The sequence below is a fragment of the Poecilia reticulata genome, chromosome 10 (genome assembly GCF_904066995.2).
Source record: "Poecilia reticulata chromosome 10, P_reticulata-male-v2, whole genome shotgun sequence".
NCBI lineage: Eukaryota > Metazoa > Chordata > Actinopteri > Cyprinodontiformes > Poeciliidae > Poecilia > Poecilia reticulata.
In genome coordinates this window covers 16,915,965-16,935,773 of record NC_088839.1, presented here as the reverse complement: position 1 = coordinate 16,935,773, position 19,809 = coordinate 16,915,965, and the positions used below count along the sequence as shown (strand labels likewise).

General features: G+C 37.6%; 1 protein-coding gene across 22 annotated transcripts in view; it reads right to left on the bottom strand.

Annotated features, from left to right (window-relative positions):
- The window catches only part of LOC103471329 (protocadherin alpha-C2-like), a 195,427-nt gene that overhangs the window by 86,629 nt on the left and 88,989 nt on the right, over positions 1-19,809 (bottom strand). The window contains exon 1 of one of the 22 annotated variants that reach the window (XM_081611411.1): positions 5,877-8,393. The exons of 20 other annotated variants lie outside the window; for them this stretch is intronic. In XM_081611411.1, the coding sequence (XP_081467537.1) occupies positions 5,877-8,258 (2,382 nt within the window). In that variant the 5' untranslated portion in view covers positions 8,259-8,393. Of the gene's footprint in view, positions 1-2,424; positions 4,956-5,876; positions 8,394-19,809 lie in introns of those variants that run through there. One more of the 22 variants, XM_081611409.1, reaches the window with a different exon arrangement.

The following is a 19,809-nucleotide window of genomic DNA, read 5'->3' as shown; positions in this document are numbered from 1 at the left end:
CCCGAGATATCGTACAGCCAGCCGAAATGTGATGGTCTACTATGTCCCCATGTGGACACATGCAGGAAGTGTCTTCGTTACAAAACACACAGAGCATAGCCATGTTCTGTCCAATAACAGAAATGATTCTGTTCGTGCAGCAAACTGCTCTGATGAACCATTTTCTAAGAAACAAAAAATATTTCAGAGTGAGGCAAAAATAAAATTTTGTGTTCTTCCTAAATTATTCACACTGAATAAAAATCATTGTACAAGTCTCACCATTTCTGTGAGTAGTTAATATTTTAATATTTATTTTATATTATTACCTTTTATTAATTATTATTATTATTATTATTATTATTATTATTATTATTATTATTATTATTATTATTATTATTATTATTATTATTATTATTATTGTTGTTGTTGTTTTTTTTTCTATCCCGGGGAAAGATAGTTACTTCATGGTAAATGTTATGAGGTAATCTGTATTTGCTTTACTGATTCAGTATTAAATGTTTTTTTCTGTTTTGTTTTGTTTTTTATCGATAACATAATAATAAGTCTGAGGAAAGCACATGAACTTCAATATGACTTCATTAAAATTTGCTTCTATCAATTCAAAGATTTTCATTCAACACGGTTTTGCTAATAAGGACACGTCTTCTTTACACATGTCTTACTACAATCACATTCAGCACCACGGACAGCGAGAAACAATTGCAAGAGAAACTGACATCATTAAACTATAAACGTCATAGTAAACACAAAACCCAGCTCTTCAGCTAAAAAGAATCACTAAATAAATGTTTCAATGAATGAATGAATCAAAGCATGTGCTCTCGAAAACCTCAATAGGCATACCTACTAAGGTTTCACATTCATACCAAATCTATATTTACTGATAAGTAGTGTTGTAATTCCACACAACTAATTTCGAGCCATAGCATTACTTAGACAATCTCTTTTCAGATTTGAAATTTCGGTCTTGGTTTTGGATGCATCCTATAAATAAATGTGTATACAAAAAGGTCGTATTTGTTTAAAACACTGTGGGAAAATATTGATTTTCTAAACTTAAGCACTTTACGTTTTTTTTACACTCAAGATAGTACTATTTGAAACTTTAAAAATGGGTTGTACTTGCATATTAGTCAGTCAGATTTGAATTATGCTACTGACAAATGAAAAAAAAAGTAAAATAGTTATGTTCAATAATAATAATAATAATACTTTATATAATAAAATAATCATTATATCACAATAACATATTATATTAATATAATATTAATATTATATTAATGGTAATATAATTATTGTTAATATAAAGCATTTTAATAGTTAATGATAATATACCTTAAATAAGTAATAACGAACGTCAAATGTCACAAAAACCGAAAAATCTGCATATTGATACACCATAAAGTGGGAGAATTGAATTAGCACTCCAGACCAAATTACCCTGTGAAATAAAAAAAAAGTAACCAAGGTTCGGGCAACGTCTCACCAGGAGACCGGAAGTGAGGAGCCCCGCCCCCTGCTCTTCAGACCGAGTTTGGGGAAGAAGACGGCGGTTGTCCTTTTTTTTCTATCTCTGACGCTGTTCGTCTTTACAGGTTAGTAATGAGAAACTGGTGAGGGCTGCCCCCCACCCGTAAAAATGTGGAGTAACAATGTATATTTGGATATAATTTGTAATTTGATAGATGTGCTGAAACATTGAAAAAAAAGAAAAAAAAAGGATTTGTTAGCTACATCTTGGCTACAACGGTCAACTAACGGCCGTTCTGAAGATCGCTACATGTATCTTTTAGTTCCGTTCCATTTCCCTAGAAAACAAAGGTACCTTGACATACATTGTGTTGTTTTATCTGTTAAAAGTGAATTATTATTATTATTATTATTATTATAGACGTTACTTTTTTTTCTCGCTTTCTATGTAATCAATTAAACTGTAGTTATTCAGTCGGTCAGTAGTTATTCAAAACACATTAGAGCTTAATGTTTTGTTCATTATAACAACTCCATCTTGCATTATTTAACATAATTAATCCTCTTATTTGAGAAATGTTTTGTTTAATGTACATCTCTGCGCTGGGGGTTGATTGGTGGGAGTTGATACTTTTTTTTTACTCAGGTGAAGGCTGTGTGTTTTTTTTGGTAGCAGCAGAGGGACACAGGAATGTAATTGTTCTAGGAAGTGTTAATAATTTCATGATTTCAATCACTGGTAATAAAGAGACCGAGTTTGGGGAAGAAGACGGTGGTTGTCCTTTTTTTTCTATCTCTGACGCTGTTCGTCTTTACAGGCTCTCCTTCAGGATCAAAGGGGAAGCAGAAATTCACCGCAGGAAGAAAAGGAAAAAAAAATAAAAAAAATAAAATAAAACATCATTTGTTACAACTGTCCATCATATGCTGAGACGTGTAACATATTCTTACCTTTTCTTTGCTTGGTAACGTCTGCGTTCTGGTAAAAGTATCACTCCCGTTAATACTGATCAGTTCAGCATCTACAGGTGGAAACGGGGCGGGGAAAACCACTACGTCACTCTTCAGTGTGTCTGAGCTGAAACACACGTCATACTGCTGAGTAGCTTTAGAGTAAGACCAGCTCCCGTCAGGGTGGGTGGTGATCATGGGGGCGCTGTACCTGCTGAAATCACTGTCTGTCCTGTGGCATCTGACAGCTATTAAACTGATGAGACTCAGCAGAAAGATCACAGACACTGACACGATGGCGATCAGCAGATACAAGTTCAAATCAGAGAAGTTGTCCTCCTTTATAGGCACATGTCTGAACTGAGTCTGGACATCAGCTGTGGTTTCAACCACCATCACATCAATAGAAACAGTGGCTGATAGAGAAGGTTCTCCATTATCAGAAACCAGCACTAACAGTGGATGAGTTTTCAGGTCATTGTCACTCATTCTCCTCTTAGTCCTGATTTCTCCAGTGCTGGTTCCGATCTTGAACAGGTTGTTTCCTTTGGGCTCCGACAGGTGATAAGAAAGCAGAGCATTGTATCCAGAATCTGCGTCCACAGCCCTGATCTTTGCTACAAAGTATCCCGGTTCAGCAGAATAAGGGATGGTCTCACTGTTAACAGAGCCGTGCTCAGAGTAAGGAGCTAAAATGGTTGGACTATTATCATTTTCATCGATTATTAAAACATTAACAGTCACATTGCTGCTGAGCGGAGGAACACCAGAGTCTGTGGCCTGAACTTTAAACTGAAACGTCTTTAACTCCTCAAAGTTAAAAGCCTGCAGACTGATTATTTCTCCGGTCTCTGAATTAATATTAACACGTTTAGATGAAATTAGCTGATCAGTACTAGTTTGTACAATGGAATAGCTCACCTTGCCATTATTATCAATATCAGCATCAATTGCCGATACACTTTTAATAACTGTCCCCACCGGGCTATTCTCTGTCACGAAAACATGTATTAGTGGTTCAGAGAATCGTGGTGGATTGTCATTGACATCAGATACTTGAATATTAACTGTGTTCGTGCTTGAGAGAGATGGAGATCCTCCATCGATTGCGACTATAGTTACGTTGTATTCAGCATGAGTCTCTCTATTTAATGGTTCATTAACTACTAACGAGTAATAATTTTTGTAATTCGTTTCCAATTTAAACGGGGTTTCATTTACAATAAGAGCTTTAACTTTCCCGTTTTCCCCGCCGTCTTTGTCCACCACTGACACAAGAGCAACAGCTGTGCCTACTTGTGCGTCCTCTTTCACTTTGCTATGCAGCGATGTTACGGTGATCTCTGGAGCGTTATCATTCAAGTCCACCACTTCTACCAGCACTTTACAGTGAGCAGACATTGGAGGTTGACCTTTGTCACTTGCCTGAGCATGAATCTCAAAGGCGGGGTTTTCTTCGAAGTCGATATTACCTTTCACAAGAAGCGCACCTGTTTTAGGGTCAATCTCGAATAAATTCAAAACACGATCCTGTCCTTTCTTTCTCAAAGAGTACTCTATCTCACCATTTAAACCCTCGTCTGCATCCGTTGCGTTTAGATTGGCGACTGTTGTCCCTGTTGATACATTTTCTGGAATTTGAATCTTATACAGAGACTTACTAAAAATAGGGTGGTTGTCATTGGTATCTAAAACTGTGATGACTATTTCCGAGGTTCCCGACTTTGGTGGGTTTCCTCCATCTACGGCAGTCAGAGTGAGTTTTATAACAGAGTCCCGTTCGCGGTCGAGTGTTTTATCCAGCACCAGCTCAGCAGACACGCTGTCTGCTCCTTTGTGAATTTCTAACGTAAAATAATCATTGCTTCCTAGTTTGTAAGTGTTAACGCTGTTTTTTCCGACATCTAAGTCTGACGCTTCTATTAGACTAAATTTGACTCCAGGTAAGGTGTTTTCAGGAACATCAATCAACTGCAAACGCTCAGAAAAAACAGGCATGTTATCATTAATATCTTTTATTGCTACCTCTATACGGTAGAGCTTCATCGGGTTGCTTATCACAGCTTCTATGCTCACGGTGCATTTTGCGGATTTTGCACAAATCTCCTCTCGGTCTATTCTTTTATTCACAAACAGAATCCCCGTTTTCAAATCGAGGTCGAAATACTTCCTTTTTGCCGAATCGACGATTTGGAACATGCGAGGCGCTAGATCCTGGATGTTAATATTTAGGTCTTTTGCGATATTTCCCACTGACGTCCCGGGGTTTACCTCCTCTGAGATGGTATACGAGAGTTGTGCGGTGGCAACTTCCCAGCTGCAACACAGCAGCAGCGCGACGGAAACACCATTCCATAAAGAGCTCGCTCCTCTTGAGAAATACATGTTCATATCCAGCGTAACATGAAGAAATTCAAATCCAGTGCAAACATTTCAACATGCATAAAAACACGGAGCAAAAACCAGTCTTGACCATGTTTCCAGTCGCCTTAATGTTCTCCTTCTCTCACGGTCTGCTTCCCTCTCTAACAAAGAACAGAAAAAAAAATCATAAGCCCTTGTGATTGGGAGGAGTCTTATACCGCGTAAGAACGCTACTGCCTACATGCCGTGGTCTTCAGTGCCACCATGTGTGCATTCAAGAAAATGAAACTGACCATCTTTTACAAATAACGTTTTCCGAGATACAAATATATTTTTAATTTCACCTCAGAATATCAAAACTACTACAACCAAAACCACTGCTGCTACTGTTACTACTAATATACTTATTAATGTTAGTATTTTTGTTGCTATGTAAGAATGTCAACATAATCCTGGATATTTTGACCCACTATTAAATTGAAATCACAGAGAATAATAAGCTAAAACAAAATTGCAAGAACAAAATTATTTCAGGAGGATCATTTATATTCGTTTATTTTCAAATTATCTGCGGCTAAAATCAAACAAATCAAAAGAAAATCAATACCTTAAAAGTTTGTATCGCTAAAAGCAAAATAATAATAAAAAAATAATAAGCTATCTTAAAAATTCACATCCAAAAAATATCAAATCCAACAATGAATGATTACTCAGTCTCCAAAAATGTATTTGGCAGGAAAAGACTATAAACTTCATTCTGTGATTGCAAAACAATCCCGTCACTCAAATTAAACACAACGCACAACTAACAGGGACGTCTTATTTCAGCACCATGGATAACGACACAAATTTTCAACATCAGTGAGATGTGGATGAAACAGTTGATACTGTTGGTATTTTGGCTCACACAAAGTTGTAATCTTCATGTTAAATATGAGTAAAAATCCGATGTCAGGAAAACCACAGTTCTAGTACAACATTAACAGCATCAGTAGATTAAATTCCTTTGTGAAAGAAAACAAAATACGGAAAACCCTAAAACACGAATCTCTGTTTCCAACAGTGAAAAAATATCTGTAGCTTCTTACCTTTTCTTTTGTGGGTAAAGTTTGAGTTCTGGTAAAAGTATCACTCCCGTTAATACTGATCAGTTCAGCATCTACAGGTGGAAACGGGGCGGGGAAAACCACTACGTCACTCTTCAGTGTGTCTGAGCTGAAACACACGTCATACTGCTGAGTAGCTTTAGAGTAAGACCAGCTCCCGTCAGGGTGGGTGGTGATCATGGGGGCGCTGTACCTGCTGAAATCACTGTCTGTCCTGTGGCATCTGACAGCTATTAAACTGATGAGACTCAGCAGAAAGATCACAGACACTGACACGATGGCGATCAGTAGATACAAGTTCAAATCAGAGAAGTTGTCCTCCTTTATAGGCACATGTCTGAACTGAGTCTGGACATCAGCTGTGGTTTCAACCACCATCACATCAATAGAAACAGTGGCTGATAGAGAAGGTTCTCCATTATCAGAAACCAGCACCAACAAGTGGTGGGTTTTCAGGTCATTGTCACTCATTCTCCTCTTAGTCCTGATTTCTCCGGTGCTGGTTCCGATCCTGAACAGGTTGTTTCCTTTGGGCTCCGACAGGTGATAAGAAAGCAGCGCGTTGTATCCAGAATCTGCGTCCACAGCCCTGATCTTTGCTACAAAGTATCCCGGTTCAGCAGAATAAGGGATGGTCTCACTGTTAACAGAGCCGTGCTCAGAATAAGGAGCTAAAATGGTTGGATTATTATCATTTTCATCGATTATTAAAACATTAACAGTCACGTTGCTGCTGAGTGGAGGAACACCAGAGTCTGTAGCCTGAACTTTAAACTGAAACGTTTTCAACTCCTCAAAGTTAAAAGCCTGCAGACTGATTATATCTCCGGTCTCTGAATTAATACTAACAAGTTTAGATGAACTCAGTGGATCAGTGCTGGTTTGTAAAAGAGAGTAGCTCACCTTACCATTATTATCAATATCAGCATCAATTGCCGAAACAATTTTAATAACTGTTCCCACCGCACTATTCTCTCTCAAGTAAATATTTATTAGTGGTTCAGAGAATCGTGGTGGATTGTCATTGACATCAAATACTTGAATATTAACAGTGTCCGTGCTGGACAGCGATGGGATCCCCCCATCAGTTGCCACCATAGTTATATTGTATTCGGCAACAATCTCTCTATCCAGCAGCCTATTCACTACTAACGAGTAAGAATTTTTGTAATTTGTTTCCAATTTAAACGGGGTTTCATTCATAATAACAGCTTTTACTTCCCCGTTCTTACCGCTATCTTTATCCACCACAGAAACAAGAGCAATAGCTGTACCTACTTGTGCGTCCTCTTTCACTGTGTTTAACAGCGATGTCACACTGATCTCAGGAGCGTTATCATTCAAGTCCACCACTTCTACCAGCACTTTACAATGAGCAGACATTGGAGGGTGACCTTTGTCACTTGCCTCAGCATGGATTTCAAAGGCAGGGCTTTCTTCGTAGTCAATATTTCCTTTAACTAGAAGTGCACCTGTTTTAGCGTCAATCTGGAAAAGATCTAAAATCCGATCTTGACCTTTAGTTCTTAAATAATATTCTATTTCGGCATTTATCCCATCATCTGCATCGACTGCTGTCAAAACTATAACTGTGCTACCTACTGATACGTTCTCAGATATTCTCGTCTTATACAAGGAACTACTGAAAACTGGAGAGTTGTCATTGCTATCTAAAATACTGACAATAATGTTTGCTGTTCCCGACTTTGGTGGATTTCCACCATCCACAGCGGTCACAGTAAGTTTGATGGTCGGCTGTTGTTCTCGGTCCAGAGCTTTCAGAAGCACAAGCTCTGCCGACACACTGTCTTCACCTTTGTGGATCTCTAAGGAGAAATAATCATTTCGACTTAGCTTGTATGTGCTAACGCTGTTCTTTCCGACGTCAATGTCTGACGCGCCCACAAATCCAAATTTCCCTCCTGGTGCTGTACTCTCTGCTATATTGAGAGACTGCAGCGTTTCAGAAAAATATGGCGCATTATCATTTATATCAATAATGTTTATCGCCAGTCGATACAGTTTTAGCGGACTGTTAACAACAGCCTCCACATTAACAACACATTTCTCAGCTTTTGCACAAAGCTCCTCTCTGTCGATTCTTTCCGTGACATAAAGGCTGCCCGTTTTCAGATTTATGTCGAAATATTTTCTCTTCGAGCCGCTGACAATCTGAAAAGTGCGTGCCTCCAAATCAAGTACGTTAAGGTTTAAATCTCTTGCGAGATTTCCCACAGAAGTACCTGGATTTACCTCCTCAGATACAGAGTAAGAGAGCTGTCCACATCCCAGTTTCCAGCAGCATTCCAAAATGACAAAGAGCAAATTGATCCAAAAAGGTCCGCGTATCCGTCCCGTCGGCATATTGCTATCCAGTACTATAAACGATCGTATGGACTGTAATCTCCATTTAATATTTTGGATAGTTCATGTTCGTCTTGAGGTATTAAAACAGAGAGCTTTGGGAAGGGGAATAGGGTTTCCGTCTACTCCTGGTTTGCGACTCTTTGTAACAAAGCACTATGGAAATATCGTCCTATGAATTAGGGAGGGGCCTGAAACAAACAACAGACATCATGTGACGGTCTAGGACGTCCTCATGTGGCTGTTTGAAATAATTACATTCGTGACAGAAAAAAAAAAAAATCTTTGATATGAGGTACATTTTTATTAAAAGAAAAAAAACAGCTACATGAAGGGTTAAGAATATTTTCCCTTTTGTGAAAAAAATGGATCCAGAAAAACTGTTATACGAACCCACACTAAATGCCATTAAAAGTGATTTAAATCCTTTATGATGTGCAATGACAGTAGACGAATCAATATTTTTGCGCGATCCTTACGACAAACGACTGTGTTTTCGCTTATCATTTAAATTCAGCACCACGGACAACGACGTAATTATCAATAACTATGGTATCCTATTTAAAATGAACATAGTTCTTTTAACCCACGCAGCAGTATGTTTTAACAAAATATTTAAAGACATGAATTTTCTACATTTCATGTTTCATATTTTGATTTGGACGTTACAATTGCAACAGCTGTAGGTAATATAAACATCTTACCTTATCTTTGTTTGGTAAAGTCTGAGTTCTGGTAAAAGTGTCTCCTCCGTCAATACTGATCAGTTCCGCATCTACAGGTGGAAACGGGGCGGGGAAAACCACTACGTCACTCTTCAGTGTGTCTGAACTGAAACACACGTCATACTGCTGAGTAGCTTTAGAGTAAGACCAGCTCCCGTCAGGGTGGGTGGTGATCATGGGGGCGCTGTACCTGCTGAAATCACTGTCTGTCCTGTGGCATCTGACAGCTATTAAACTGATGAGACTCAGCAGAAAGATCACAGACACTGACACGATGGCGATCAGCAGATACAAGTTCAAATCAGAGAAGTTGTCCTCCTTTGTAGGCACATGTCTGAACTGAGTCTGGACATCAGCTGTGGTTTCAACCACCATCACATCAATAGAAACAGTGGCTGATAGAGAAGGTTCTCCATTATCAGAAACTAACACCACCAAAGGGTGCGTTTTCAGGTCATTGTCACTCATTCTCCTTTTAGTCCTGATTTCTCCGGTGCTGGTTCCGATCCTGAACAGGTTGTTTCCTTTGGGCTCAGACAGGTGATAAGAAAGCAGCGCGTTGTATCCAGAATCTGCGTCCACAGCCCTGATCTTTGCTACAAAGTATCCCGGTTCAGCAGAGTAAGGGATGGTCTCACTGTTAACAGAGCCGTGCTCAGAATAAGGAGCTAAAATAGTTGGATTATTATCATTTTCATCCAAGATAAAAACATTAACCGTCACGTTTCTGCTGAGAGGAGGAACTCCAGCGTCTGTGGCCTGAACTTTAAACTGAAACGTTTTTAACTCTTCATGGTTAAAAGACTGAAGGCTAATTATATCCCCTGTCTCCGAATTAATATTCACCAGTGTGGATAATGGTAATGTATTACCAACACTCTGTAAAAATGAATAGCTCACCTTACTGTTTTGCTCATAGTCAGCATCAGTCGCAATGACTCTTTTCAGTATGGTTCCCACTGCGCTGTTTTCTCTGAGGGACACATTAATTACATCCTCTGGAAACAGAGGCGCGTTATCATTTGCATCAGAAACAATTATAGGAACTACAGTTGTACTTGAAAGCTGCGGGATTCCTTTATCATTAGCAACTATTGTAATATTGTAATTAGAGACCTGCTCCCTATCGAGTGGCCCGTCCACTAACAATGAATAATAATTTTTGTAGTTTGTTTCCAGTTTAAATGGTACATAATTTTTAATTTCGACCCTCATGTCACCATTTTTTCCACTATCTTTATCAAGAACTGAAACAAGTGCAACCACGATGCCCGCAGCCGCGTCCTCTTTCACAGTGTGATGCAATGAAGTGACGGTGATTTCAGGAGCGTTATCATTTAGGTCCAACACTTCTACCAGCACCTTGCTGTGGGCAGACATGGATGGCTGCCCTTTATCGCTGGCCTCTACTCTTATCTCAAATGCTTTTCTATCCTCAAAATCAATATTACCTTTTACCTTAATAATGCCAGTTTGTGGTTCTATTACAAACATGTCCAATATGTGTTTCTGATCTTTGCTTCTCAACGAATACACAATCTCACCGTTCAGGCTGTCGTCAGCATCGGTGGCGCTCACAGCGATCACTGTTGTTCCCACCTGGGTATTTTCGGTGATGTTAGTTTTATACAGTGCTTGGCTGAATACGGGAATGTTATCGTTGATGTCCAGCACATTAACGATAATTTGCGAGGCGCCAGATTTAGGAGGAGTCCCACCGTCTAATGCAGTCAGCGTCATGGTGATTACAGCTTGTTTTTCGCGGTCTAATGCCTTCTGCAACACCAACTCTGCAGACACACTGTCATCCGTTTTGTGCACAGCCAAAGAAAAATGTCCATTCAGACTTAATTTGTAAGTATTGACCCCGTTTTTTCCTATGTCTGCATCAGTTGCTTCAGATAATGCAAATTTGACTCCCGGTAAAGTGCTCTCGGCAATGTACAAATTCTGCAGAGTGGTGTCAAAGGACGGGGAATTGTCATTTACATCTAAAATTTCCACGTCAATATGATAAATCTTTAACGGATTATTTATCACAGCTTCTACTTTAAGTGAGCATCTGCGCTCCTCCGAGCAAAGCTCTTCTCGGTCTATTCTCTCACTGACATAAAGAAAACCTGTCTTGAGGTTTACCTCAAATAATTTTTTCTTCGATCCAGCAACAATCTGAAACACGCGAGATTCCAGCTGTTGTGTGCTGAGGTTTAAATCCTTGGCGATATTTCCAATCGGTGTCCCTGGGATCACCTCCTCTGGAACGGAATACGAGAGCTGCCCAGTCACCGTTTGCCAGCAGCAGAGTAAAAAAAGGTAGAAATACATCCCCAATCTGCTCCAGCCACAAGAAAGAGCCATTTTTCTCCAATGTGAATGAAGAATGTAGAAGGAATTAAAAATCAAAACGAATATTTAACACATAAAGAATGATAGTAGCCGCATTGAGCTTAATGTTAGTAACGTCCAGTGTCTCCTCAATGTCTCTGTAACAAAGAATGAGAACATGATCGTCTGAGAACAGGAGGGGCTTATGCTTATATCTATAAAAATTAGCAGCTGCCTTTGATGGATCATCAGCGACGCCAGGTGGAGAAGGAGCAAAACTACAGGCAACACAAAAAGATGTTTACTCTTTAAGTATTATGTGGTTTATCAAAACCCATCTGACAACAATGTTACTACCACAAGGTGCAGCTCAAGTGACTATATGGCAATGAATTATGTTTTTTTTTTCTTCTTTTTTTTGCACAATTTCACCTTAGAAAACTCATCTTATTGTATTGTATTAATCGCTTCTCAAAACTCATTTTTATTCCTTGGCATTCAATTGAGGCCTGATACTGTAGCTCTTCTGTTTTCATTTTTGAAAAATGTATTACATATATTAATTTTAACAATATGGATATTTTTTTCTTTTCTTGTAATATTAATAATTTTCTTTTCATCAACTTATTTTATCGTTTTTGTACAGCACATTGGTGCAGTTTTACACGTTTTTAAAGTGCTATATAAATAAATTTGACATTATTATTATTACACTTGTGAGTCCTATCATGGGTCAATGTGTTTGTTTTTCCATTTACACATCAATCAGCACTATATTGTATTTCAGTAAGGCATTTAAACAAACAAATGCAGCTTCTTCCCATTTTGCCTCAGACAGAGACATTCATTTTTCTCTTCTCTCAATCTATTTACAGCAACAATTATCTTTTACTCGGCGCCTAATTGTTTTAGTGAATTATCTCCACAGTTTGCTCGGATTATTTTGGGATATTTCCACATTTCCCCTGCATCTCCACAGAGACAGCAGTCATGCGCTTATGCAGATTCTCCAGTATGTAATCCTGGGATTAGATGCCCGATTCAGTAACTCGTGTCCCATTTCCATTCCTAAGGAAGCATTATTTTATTTGAAAACATTTCTAATCATCTTACAGCCAAAGTCATGTATTCAAAACCAGTTTTGATAATAATAATCTTTTATGATTTATGTGCTTAAATTTCCAGACGTGTCAATGACAATTATTTGTAAAGTTAGAGACATAATATTTAGATAAGTTTAAACAAACACAAAGTTAAATGTAAAAGTCCATCTTGTACTTGAAATTCAGTGAGTCATGTGTTTGTAGGTCACAACAATTACACTGCATGCTTCTCACAGAGTTTGTCCCTGGATTATCTTTCTAATAAAAAACAACACGACACACGCACAGCCAGACATATTCAGCACCATTAGGACAAGACGTAATGTAAAAATGTGATTGTCACAAAACATTTTTGCTTGCTCGTCTGACAACTTTTAAACATTTTTTTTTTCTTCAGAGACAACTTACAACACAATCTATCTTGGAAAAAAAGAAACATTTACTAAAAACACAAAATAAAATGTAGAACAGAACACACATGCAAATTAGTTTGTGATTCAACTCCACATAACTTAAGTATTTTATATAAGATCGAAGAGTACTGCAATCAACTTCAGTCAAACTGGGTTTGCGTCAGAGAGCTTTCCTGTTCGACCTTCAGATCCTTTCCTCCTGAGTTAAAGCTCGTCTGGGGAAACATCAGCACAAAAGGAATGGAAAAATAATCAACATTAAATGCTTCACTCTAATAAAACTGTATGGATTTATTTTATTCTTAAATGCACATGAATGTTTATTTTCCCTAATGCTTTATTTACTAAAAACATTTGTTTAACAAATGACTACTTAATTCATTGTTGATACTTCATAGCCTATAATTAATACATAATATTAAATAAGCTGTGTTTTAGAAAAATACACAATATTTCATTTGTGGTAGTTATGCATGATAACCGTCTGCGCCTGCTCCTTTAAACGTGTTTCACTCTTCCGGAAGCATCACGAGGGATGTGACCAAAGAGGGCGATGCGTGGTACCAGAAGGGCGGGGGCTGCAGTGGGTGAAGGCAGTCAGTCAGTTTAGGCGTTTTCCCTGCGTTATTGATCAGCTACCACCACATTTAGTAGCTAAATGTGTTCCGTCACCTCTGTCTGATGATTTTTCCTCAATGGCTGTTTGCAAAGCTGTCAGCTGTGTGCACAATATGGAGTAAATATGGACTTCAAATACGTCTCTACCGTATCGTTCACGTTGATGTCTGTGGATGGGGGGGAAGGGTGCCATCTGAATGTGCTCTGAGACCAGTCCTCCCCCTTTTCTGCTTCCTCTCTTCTTGTGCACTGCTCTCATCTCCATAGCAACTCCATCATGGATGTGTTTTTTTTTCTTTTGTTTTTTTGCCTAAACACTCTCACACACCCACACTCACAGAAAGCTGTTAGTTTATCTTTCACAGCAATAGGGATACAAAAAACAGCATACAAGATTGTGAAGCTACTTACAATTTTTTCTGTTGTGCACTTTAATTTCAAGTAATAAATCTTATCGCATCATAGTAACACTTATGGAAAAAATATATATATATACTTTCACCAAACAGACACAAGCCCTGGGTTGCTCATACATTGGTAATGTAACACTACTGTAGCATATTTACTTTGACAGCCCTGTAGCAAAAATAGAAGGTTTGTTTCCATCCCTGCAGACCCTGAGAGAGCCTGACCTTTGTATCCTGCCATCCCCCCCACCCACTGCACTTCTGAGCCCCACGTTACCTTGCATAAGTTGTCCAGCAATGACATGTTGAGATATTGGCAGTATTTTTCAGTCTGAAATAATACAGCTCATTTTGACACAAGAGGGCATCACAATTCTTGTTTAAATGTGCTGCTTTACTTACTACTATTTCCTTCCAAGTCACAGTTAGTTGTTTTTGGAGATCTTCTAATAAAAGGCTAAAAAAATAGCCTCAATTTATATATTTAAATTCATTGTCTTTCCTTTAGGGCATTAGGTTTTAGCAAGTTTGAACAAGTTCCACTTTTGTCACGTCAATTCATTGATAATCCCCCAAAACCTTTGGGGGAAAAAAATCATCAAAATGTTTTTATCGGTCAATGTGAGATGAGGCTTTGAGTTTAATTTGAATTTTGCCGAGGAACTCTCTAGCAAGTCTCACTTTACCCAGACTCTTTACTATGAACACTGAACCTGACCGAAGTGAAGCCCAAAGTGCTTCCATGATGTTCTGGGTTATTTTGTGACCTCCTGTGATGATTTTAGCAGGTTGTTCTGAGTTCTTCAAAACGTTAAGCAAATTTAGTCATGATTTAATAAGACGGCAGATGTTTCTTCAAAATAGGCTCAGGTTGGTTAGGATAGCATTATTCTTCATAATGAATTAAAACATAATTTAAAAAGGGAATTTTTCATTTACTAGGGGTTTCTTTGTCTAGTTATTTAAATTTGTTTGATAATCTGAAGCATTAAAGTAAATTTACAAAAAAAAGCAAAAACAGAAGAAATCTGTAAGGTGACAAACAACAACAATGTGTTTCTATCATTAAAAATGTAATTAGGAGAAGTTTCAAGTGATGAGAAACAAAGGGTTTTAATACTGAATAAATAAGGATCTGAAGAAATACATTTTCAGACATTGCAGGTAATATATTTCCTGAAAGAGTTGAAGAGAAATATAAAATTCGAGTCATCCATACCGTTTAATCCTACTACTACTTAATCATTTATTTCCAAATCTGTGCTTGTCTACTCTCATTTCTGGAGTAAGTAGGGCAGGGGCGTGTCTATGGAAACATGTGCCGGAACAAAATGAAAAATCAGGACAAGGCAATATGGAGCATGCCCAAAATCCAGTCACACGCACGCACGCACGCACGCACGCACGCACGCACGCACACACACTGAGGGCCACAGTGGGGCACATTGTTCACTCTATTGGAAAGTAATGGAACGTTGCCTAAAAAGAAAGTCATTTAATTAGTTACTCTACTGTAAAACAACATGTATACTACACCTGCTGCGTGATTATTTTGATGCTCTTTACACATCGCTAACATTTTTATGAAAAAAAAAAAAAGAGATAGAACTCAGATGCTTTAAATATCCAACACTGTGCTATTTTAATACTGTTCCTGATGAGAATGGAAAGAAAACGTTACAACGCATCTGTGCGTTAATGATCAGAAATGCACACCGTAATCTATTTATAACTTCCAGTAAAAGTCGGTGTATATATTGCAGTAGTTAGTTTAATTATTAGGATTTGTATCAGGCTATCAAGAGTCACTTAGTGTCCATTATGATTTTTTTCTGAACTACAGTTGTTTGTGTCAGAGCAGAAGACAAAATTATGGCAGAAGACACAATGTGAAGCACAACTTAAAGGACAAGATAGGGGGCAAACTCAGCATTACGGTAGATAAACAACAAAAAACACATCAGAATTCAAATCTAATAAAAATTAGGCAACAAATAAGGTGTAAATATCATCAAATTTGATTGTAAATCCAGAATTATAGTGACTCTAATAGACTCTTTACTCTGACAAAAATCTCTGCCCAGCGTCAAAGGCAGGGTCCATCTGAAACACCCGCTCACTGCGCACTCACATAATTGATTCACTATCCTCTCTCCTGTTTTCATGGTGACGCATATGCAGTCTCGTTCACCCCCCTGCATCCTCCTCCGCCACACCCTGCCTTATGTCACTGAGCAGCAACACCAAAAACAAAACATTTATTTGCTGATCCCTAATCTTCACAAGTGAATTATAATTAATACATTTATCTTAATGTAATTAAAGAATTTTACATAATATGGATATTTAACAATTTACAAATACCCAATTTTTCCATTGGGTATTTCAGTTTTTGTTACTTGCTGCCTGAAGCCAACAGGCTGTATTTGGTTGGATTAGGAAGAAATCTATCTTTCAGTAAAGCACAATCCCGGATCTGATAAATAAAAATGAAAAATGAAAAATAAAAATGTTCACCATTCAGTAGGGATGTTTGTGTTTGAGTCAGACACACTGGGCAAATGGGACAGAACCTGCTATTTATGGATCAATAGTCACACAGATAGTCAATAATAGTTCCAGTCATGACAGTGTAACATTCACAGAGCCCACACGCTAAATAATTGAAGGCAAACAAACACACAAAAAGCGACAGAAATGTATGCGTTTGGCCACAAGGGGGAGCCTTTTCACCCTCTTCTTTGTTCTCCGTAGGAGTTTCCACATGTGCAGACGTCCTGATGGCGGAGGCGGGCGTTGAATATAAAACGCTCTATCAGATTAGCACTCTTACACACTTCATAAATGGCATCACCATTACAGCTTCACCAGCAGCCCGAGAGTGAAATGCCATTTCTTTGGCTCCGGATATTTAAATGTCAACTGTTCTAGATTGCAAATGGAGATGTGGATGTATCTTGTTTAATAGTACCTTCCTCTGGTTGAAGTAAAATAAAAAAGAAGAGACATTGAGAACATCTTATCTTTAACTGCAGATCATGCAAAAATGTGGGGCCATTATTGGGTATACAGTATTAGTCTTTTCAGTAAAACATAAAGAAACACTCTCTATCTGCACTTTTGTGTTTTTTGCACAAGCATATTCATGCAGTTGTGCAGGTTATATTTTTACATTCTTATTAGTCATGCAGCAGAAGATGCATTAGGCAGCACTAGATGTGAGAAGCATTGCAGGTGCAGGCCAGGGCCATGGCCTGTTTCTTAGAAAAAAAAAATGAATGAATAATAGAAGAGTGTGCTGGTCTGCAGAGAGAGTCTTATGTTAGAAACTGCTGGAATGATTTTGTGAGGGCGCTCTACTTTCTACAGGATATGACGACGACTATTTATAAAATAATGACTTGCCAACCAATCGTGTGAGCTCTGGCTGACACTTTCCAAAAATAGTAAACGCCTTCCGCTCTCATCACCCTCAAAACTAAACATATATGCGAGACCAACCTGAGCTTCATAAGCCTCAGGTTTTCATAAAGGAAAGTGCAGCCGAGCTTCAACTTGAATTATTGCCGTTTGGGATTTTGGTCAGAAGAAATACGAGTATTTGTGTGTGAATGGCTATTTCTGTGCTGCGCTGCATTACTGTACACTATGGTGTTCAATCAAACGTAACAACTTTTTTCACACATTCTCAGTAACAAGAAAACACAAGCTGAGTCAGAATTCAAACTTGCTTATTGTAAACAATCGTTTCAGGAGAAATTATCAAAAAATATTGAATATAAGAAACCTTTTAATGAACATATCAAACTCCAAATTACTTTCCTACCAGTCTTTTTTTGTTCTTTCTGGGTCAACTTGTCATTTTACTCACATTCAGTTCATGACACTGTGTATTATCCATCACAGCACGTCTTCTGAGACAATTAGATTTGCTGAGAAACTTTGTTTATATTTTCAGTACATCATAAGAAACAATTTATTCTATCTGCTGATTGGAGTCAAATAATCAGAGAAGAAAAGTAAATGTGACTGTCTTGCACCGAGCCAGTGACGTTAGGCAGCAGTTAAGAGAATTATTGATACATTGCAACGACTGCAGGCACTGAAAGAAACTGAATCAAGCATTTAAAATTCCCTACATGCCGCCAAGCAGAGGAGTACAATATGTTCCTAAGGAAATCAATAATTACTCCACTATAGCATGTACCTTAACGACTAAAACTATACATATAATATAAGGCGGTGTGCAATTATGAATTAACGTAAAATATTGTTTGAACACAGTAAAAAAACAAGTTACCTGAGATAATTATCTGCAACAGGATGAGTGAAGCTTTGCTAAAAACAACATCTGCATTTAGTCAGTTTGTATAGGAAAGGTCTTGTTTTGTTTTTTTGTATTTAGAGGAAATAGGAATATTTAGTTTTATCCCACATGTTTAAATACGCTGCCATTCAAATGCTGCATTGCTAAGTCTGCCAGTGGTATGACGATTTTTGGACTTTAAGTATTAAAAACTGATGTGCTAGAAAGAAAAAAAAAATCACAAATTTATGTTCTTAAATCAGACAAATAATTTCATAAAGTGCAACTTTCATATTGAAAAAAAGGGTTTTATATTTAAGTAAAGTAAGTCATTGCAATTCTTTGGCCAAACAAAGCTAATTTCCTTTATCGTCGCTTGTTTTCATAACTTGTATCACATGTAGACAGGACTGTGATGCTATATGACATCTGCAAAACATACTTTGAACTGCTCTTTTTAATTACTGCAGCAGACTTAATCTTGACACAGTAAAAAGATAATTCATTTCATATTTCACAATTCAAATAAAAGCTTTAATAAACTATATATCTTCTAAGTTAAGATAAATTTGAGGCGGTAGATGGAGAATATCCTGTTGTTCCTCTTGTTGGTTACATTTACAGAGTTACATTTACTTTGAGGAGCAGTTTTACTACACAGCTATTTTTAGTTTTAGTTGAACAGTATTATTATGAAATATCGCTACTCTTACTTAGTGCACTAGCCACTGCAAGTAACTTCACTGAATGACGAACAAACCAGTTTGAACCACAAGTCAAATCATCTAGACACAGACCCACAGTTTATGGTAAAGTGAGCTTTACCGTTTATTGTTTATCGTTCTCATGCCATTTTCAGTTTGCTAAAACTGTTGTGCCATTTGTTTTGAGTATTAAACTAAAAAAAATATTTGAAACATTCTTTTTCTGCTTAAAATGTTGTATTTTGCAGCTATATTAGTTATTTCATTTTAGTCTTTAAAATACCAGAATTTGCACACATCTTTGAATTTTTTTTTTCTTGATTACATAATTTTTAGAATATTAAATTGGATGTTATGATCATCAGTTACTCAGTAGCTAAGCAACTGCTTTACCAAATACTCTTTTATTCTTACTAATGCCTTGGACACCTGCTTTTTACTTTTACCTCAGTAAAAACATCTTGAAGCAGTGCTACTCTCACTTGAGAACAATTTTTGTGTTCCAGTTACAAAGCACAACAATTATGATATATTAATAATACATAATTGGCAGGAAATGCTTGGTAGTTCAATAACGGTTAGCAATGAAGCATAAATAAATAAAACACTAAAATTGAGAAAAGGACGGGAGAGGAAAAAGGACAAAGTTGAACCAATCTCTATTTCCTATTAACCTGCAGTTGCAAAAAGCAACAGGAGGGGGCATAAGTAAAAGAAAAACAGCAAAGGACGTCAGCATGTGTAGGAGGGGGGAGGGATAGCAAAAATCTGAGATAAGGGTTCTTTGTTTAAAAAACGAGAACAAGGAGAACAGAGACAAAGATAGAAACTGAGGAAACTATCATATAAAAAGGAGAGAGCAGCAATAGGTGAAGCAGAGAATCAGATGTGGTGGGGAAAGTGGAGTAGTGATAAGGAGAATACAGACAGGCAAAAAAAAAAAAAGAGAA